The following is a 6,439-nucleotide window of genomic DNA, read 5'->3' as shown; positions in this document are numbered from 1 at the left end:
TACTTATGTGTGGTCAAAATGTATGCCTACATTTCAGAGTACACGTTTTTGTGATCTAGGATTTCTCAGTTTGTTGTCACATCATATCTCGATTACACATTTGCAACGTTTGAATATTTAATGCAGCTTCGGAATGATATGAGCGGTTAGACCATTCGAATGAGACGAGTTGAACAAATGAATCACCAAGTCGATTGACTCAACAATGTCAGTAATCCGTTGCTCCACCAAATGAGTGTCTACTCAGAGAAGCAGCAGACGTACACCAATGGATGTGCAAAGTTCCAGTCGTGCTAGTGGAAGAAGATAAAGATTACGTTTGACTTCCCATAGTAGTCATGTTACTGGACTGTGTGAGTTATTACTCTTACAAGACAGAAGGAACTGCAAGGCAGGAGGAACAGGTAAATAGGTAATTTTTCATCATGGTAAGCTCATTTATGAAGGCTGGAATCCTCACAAAAAGTGGAAAAACTATAAAGTTTAAGGGGGAAGCCTTGCAAATGTAGCCACTTATGTGGAATAGAAGCCCTGTATCTTCACGCACACACATCTTCTTGTAACTAGTTTGGGTGCAGTGGATGTAATAAGGGCAAACTGTGGAAAAGGGTTTTCTACAGAAAATGTACTATTTGAGTGAGGATTGGATAAATGCAGAAATTCTATCAATTTATTTTCTTTATAGTTTAACATCTAGCATGATCCTATCATCTGCTCCTCACTCCGGCAGGAGTTTTACTTTGTGTAGCCAGACTGAGGTTAAAATCCAACTCCAAAAATCCTTACTCAGTTCGTAGATGGCACGGTTTTTGTAAGGCCATACTTCCTGTATGAATTAGATTTGACTACAACTACATGGCCAAGAATCCGCTCTGCTTTATGTAAGCAAATTCAAATGATTTTGTTGCAAACATATTTTTTAAACCAATAGGTACTCGGGGCCAAATGTACTAACAGCAAAGTCACAAAACGTGGTTGCAAATTATGCAGCCACTTTTTGTTATTAGTCTCTCGTTTTCTAACGAGAACTATGTAATAATGGGTCACTTGGCAAAATCTCCAGTTCTAGGGGGTACCTACCTACTGCATATTGATTAGGCAGGTTGGTATTTGCAAACCTCTCTGACCGACTACACACACAAGTAAGGCGATGTGCAGGGAATAGCAGTCCACCATCCATGTGTTTGCACTCCCAAATGGAAAACCTTTTTATATAAAGCAGCATGTGTTCCTTAAAACGACAAGTGTTGGTTTTTTTTTTGTTTTTTTGTTTTTTTTTTAAAAGAAATTTCCCATTAGGAACATTTTCGGGGGAACAGGCAGTGGGACCCCAATGCCACCCAGCACCGTTCTCAAAGGGGAAGGTGTCCCAAATTGTAAATTGGTTAGCACCTCCTTTTGAGGTGCTGGTAACTGATCAATGGTTTGTAACAGCATCTCCAGTCATAAACCATTTATAGATACCATACCGAATCACATTAGAGGTTGGACACCCCTTTAATGACTCTTCCAAATTGTGGTTCGGTATTGGTCACAAAGCCCATTTAGCAAACGAGAAAGCCATTTCCGAATCACAAAATGGGTTCAAGACATACTAAAACCATTTCTGATTACTTCTCTTGTGATTTTACAAATGACAGAAGAGTGGTTGCAAAATGGGTTTGTATTTCTCACCCTTGAAGCTAAACTAAACAAAATTAAAACACACACAACCAAAATACAAGCCGAGTCAAGGCACACGAAAAGGGATTTCTTGATATATTTAAAAAATGCTGTTACAGCTAGTTTCAGAACAATGATATTTCATACACTTGTTTCACAAACTGTCACTATCACAATAAATGTGTAGTTTACACAATAACTGCCAGGATTTATGACGAGTAAACACATTTCAGAGAGGAACAATGTGTCCATCACAACATTATCTGGTGCAGAATTTATTTTCACATGTTGGTATTGTGTATTTAAAGTCAACAAGTAATCGCCAACAGCGGCAATGCTCTTTTTTTGAATGAAAAGCTCAGTCTGTTTAATTACAGGATAAAGTAATCCTGAGACCCTCACTTCTTTATGGGAGTTTTAGTCTACCAGCTACCCAATCAGAATGTGAAGACCGAGGATTGTTGTAAAGTGACATTTAAAAAACATATTTCTTACTGGCCAATCCCAGTACATGAAACTAGTGGCGAAGAAATTTGTGGAACTTTGACCAGCCACATACTTTCGTGTGGTCGAGCATAATCTGTCTTGTGCTTCTTGTGGGTACATGCCAACTAGGAAGAAGATACGGTCACATAAGGGCCATTTTATTGCTGCCATTTCCTATGAATAATAGCCTTTTAGGTCCTGAAAGGGGAGTGTTCCATGTGAACTTTAAAAAGGCCTTAGCAGGCTTATACTTAGAGACAAACTGACTGCTACAGAAAATCAGCAGACATCTGAACATGGATAGTCTCACAACTGACCAATTTTGGTACAGCCCTCCAGAAACTCTGGGTTGTCAAGTTCACTACTAGGTCAGTGATGCCACTGCTGTCAACGTGTGTGACACCGTATATCAAAAACACACAAAGCACTCCTATGGAAGAAAAACTACTCCTTCGACCTACCTTCAAAGGCTCTGTGACAGTAATATCTTTTACAGAACAATGTCAGAGAACACCAACCAATCTGATGCCAAGAGCGCAAAAGTTCAATGGGGCACTTATAAGACACGCTCATGGGTTCACTCTGGTCTTGCAGGTAAAATCAGATAGGGATTCTGCACTGCCCAGCTTCAGTGTACACTAAGAGGAGCCACCCTCACTTGTTTTACAACTGTTTATAAAAAATAAAGGCGCAATACGTGTAAAATATTTAAGAATGTGGTATGAGGGACTGACAAAATTAAAGCACCTAATGGAAAACCCTGAAGCATAAACAGCACTATTGATAATAATGTGATAACTGATACATGGGTAACCCAACAAGAAGATGCAATGCCACTGAAAATGTAGATGCTGGCAAATGCTGCAAGCCAACCTGAGGAATCTGACTAGCGTGATAAAATAGCATTGTGATCAGCGACAGAGCTTAAAGACAAGAGCTGCAGAGTTCAACCCCTCGTTTTCATTGTTTGTCCTTTTTCCTAGAAAAATGAAGTTGTCCAAAAAAGAAAACCTCTGCATAAAGATTACATGTTTTCAATACAGTACATCTGATGTTTATCTGTGTACAGAGGGCCAGCTCTCCCCCTACACCATCCATACTACAAGCAGGCAGTATGTTTGTTTAAATGCTCTATATAGTTTAGAAGTCTAAAACAGTACACAAATGCCTAACATGCCATCTTCTAAGAAGATTTGTAGACAGTAGTGAAGAAGCAACAATTTGATAATATGCTGCATTTCTGAAGAGTACAAAGTAAGTTAAACAAATCATGTAAAAAACTTCAAAACGTGCTGCTATCTCCACCAAGTGTGCTGATCTATCATTTGCAGATGTATCATTAATATCCATTAGTGGGAAATCCATCAGTGGCTTAAGACCAGGACTCTGCAAAACCCAATGTATACACATGAGCTGTCCTCAAAAAGGAATCTTGCTGGGATCATGATCTAACCATGCATGAACATTACATCTGTTTTTCCAAATTTTAGGTGTTCAGTCATTGCTTTCGAAACTAAGAAAATAAGCAAGCAGAAGGTTTTCAGGCCAGACTGGTGAAAAAGCATGTGACCAAATACAATGCCTCAAACCAGCCAAGAAGTGTGACTGTTATGTGGACTTAAGGTGGAACAGATGGCAAAAAACAATAGAACTTGGCTTATTTACTATGAATTGTTTAACTGCCAATCTAGAGATGCATGAAGAACATCTTAGAGATTCGTGTGCAGAGAGAATTCCCAAAGATTTGCTCATTTGCACCCTGAATCAGCTCCACTGCAAATCCTGGTAAATAAAATCTGCGGTGTGGCACTGCTCTGCGATAACTGATTTGTCATTCAAGATGCTTGGGTGCCAAGTTTCCTAAAGTTGACCCACTGTATCAAATTAACACAACCTTAGCAATGAAAGTGCTGCTATTAAAATACCTTATTGGGTTGTTCTACACAAAAGACTGAAACAGCGTTTACCTCTGACAGACTACCATAGTTCCTGTCTGCAGGAGTTCTCTTGATTTCTCCTATGGCCCAGCCTGTCACTGTGCCTCCCTGATTTGAAAAGAAATCACCCCCAAAGAATTGAAAAATCATACAATCCTCCTAACACCATTGTTTTAACACATCAACAGTTCTTGACATTAAATATTATTAAATATTGCTGTAATACTTCTTAAACTCTTTAGACATAGAAGCAATCAAAACACTGAAGTCATTTTAAACACTTTTTAGCGTTCCACACAGTGGAACACAAACCTAAACTCTGAAGGGACTTTGGCTGTAGCCTCGATGCAAACGGTCTAATTTTCTTCATAAAAGAAAAAGCATATATCTGAAAAGATAAAAGAACAGAAGAAGGCACAGCACTATCACACGCCACTTTTTTTTTTTTCAAAACACTCTGGCTGCTTTGTCTTGGTATTGTCTAAAACCCTTAAATGTCCATAAATTTACAAAGCTTAATAAACAACCAACAACACGGTAGACTGTAAGTTCAAAATACAGTTAATATTATCTTGTTTTCAAAAGCAAACAAAGGGCAGTCTTGTAACAAATGCATCTCCAGTGACCAGAGATGGGCTGGATATATACTGCCTCCACAAGAGGCTGCTGTGGAGAGTCTGTCTCCTTTATTAAGGATCGCTCCGGCGTCGTTTCCTGCTAACGTTATTCCTCACTGCAACTCAGCTGGTACTTTGATATTTCTTGGTCCCTAAAGTTCTGCACTGCTAGTTTAATGTCTTTATCATTCTGCAGAGTTCAATTTCAGCTACAGTCTTGCACCAATACTGGAGATTTCATCTCTGAACACTTGTGACAATGTACCACTTAAGTGGGTTGCAGGAGGCTATCTAGGCATTAGTCCTGTCCCAGTCGCCGTCCCTTGTTTGTGCTAAGAGGTAAGGTACTCTCGTTTGCCAACTACATGTAAATTACAAGGTCAAAAGTGCCACAATGGATGGGCTCTCGAATCTGTGCATTACAGCATCCTTTAGTGGGTAATAACGGACAGCTGACAACCAGTAGAACCGAACGCACAAAAAATGTCATTCTCTCGCGCATTAGTATGATTTAGATTCTGCCTTAGAACTACCAAAGTGGTACTCAGAAATGGATATTGCTATTATTGCCAGTAACTCCAATGGACTGTCTCCACTGCACATAATTTCCATGTTTAATGTGCATTTTACCACGTTGCATTTGGTTAACTGTGAGTATGTCTTGGGAGCTCTTCTTTGGAGTCTATTTTTACACTTCCTATATACAAAGGACAAATACTCGGCCCAGTAAGTGTGCAAGTTCCATCTTTCCTTTCAGACTCTTGACTGAACCAAGCTTACGACATCGGGTGCCTACCCGTGAACGGCATCAACCCACCAGCCACCTGGTAACAGCCATGTCTTCGCCAAGGATTCTTGGACAGCTCTTCCAAACCTCTATGAGCGTCCAGTAAGGAACATTAGGCATGAATTTTTCTTCAAGGATTGGAATGAAACAAAAAAATTCACACGCTTTTCCTTCATTCATTTCACCTGTTTTCCATGTAAGGACAGTAACACTGTTGGGATGAGGCTAATTAACGAGAACATAGCCACTATTTTGTGAGTCAACAGTCTCCATCATTTCGCAGTCAAAGATTTGAGGTAGCTCAGATGATGCTAAAGTCTCATAGGCTGTTTGAGGATCTGATGCAACCGAGCCAGTCCGACCATCGGCCAGAAGTGTGTTGTCACTATGGTGAGGTGGGTCCATGGGGTACTGGCACTGTGCATCATACTCGTGCTCTGGCACAGGAGCACCTGACATCTCGCAGGGCTGGTAAGAGTACGTTAGAGATTGTGGCTGGAGGTTGGGAAGAGGAGCAAGGTGGCCTTGATTCGACTGTGGATGGTTCTGTATCTGCTGGCTTTGGAGTTGAAGATTGTGGTACTGACTGAGGTAAGGGTCATACTGCATGTCGTCAGCGGTGGGTTCCATGACTGGGCTCAGAGGCTGCGACAGGCTGAACTGTCCTGTCTGCTGTTGTGCATCCTGATGTGATAGTGGCAGCTGTTGAGTTGACCGTGGGTACGTGCTTTCAGCAATTTGCATCTGGTTAAAGTATGCTTGCAGCTGGGACTGCTTCTGGAGCAAAAGGCGCTTCTGGTATAACCTGCATTAAAAAAAAGAGAGAGAGTAGGTTCATAAACAAAAACAATGTATTCTTAAACTACTCTAACATTTTATACCTGTGAAACTTCAACAGGTGGAGGAGAGAAATTAGTTAGTGGATCATTGATTGGTTTTGGCTGTTCCAA

The 6,439-nt window shown here is 40.5% G+C and overlaps 1 protein-coding gene across 2 annotated transcripts in view; it reads right to left on the bottom strand.

Moving 5' to 3' along the window:
- Positions 1–1,735: 1,735 nt before the first annotated feature.
- Positions 1,736–6,439, bottom strand: part of SIK2 (salt inducible kinase 2) — a 348,026-nt gene continuing 343,322 nt past the window's right edge. For both annotated transcript variants that reach the window (XM_069225002.1, XM_069225001.1), the window contains exon 15: positions 1,736–6,294. In XM_069225002.1, coding sequence (XP_069081103.1) covers positions 5,715–6,294 — 580 coding nt within the window. In that variant the 3' untranslated portion in view covers positions 1,736–5,714. The remainder of the gene's footprint in view (positions 6,295–6,439) is intronic.

The sequence above is a fragment of the Pleurodeles waltl genome, chromosome 3_1 (genome assembly GCF_031143425.1).
Source record: "Pleurodeles waltl isolate 20211129_DDA chromosome 3_1, aPleWal1.hap1.20221129, whole genome shotgun sequence".
Classification (NCBI taxonomy): domain Eukaryota; kingdom Metazoa; phylum Chordata; class Amphibia; order Caudata; family Salamandridae; genus Pleurodeles; species Pleurodeles waltl.
Note: the sequence above shows the minus strand (reverse complement) of the source record. Positions and strands in the feature narration are given on the sequence as shown.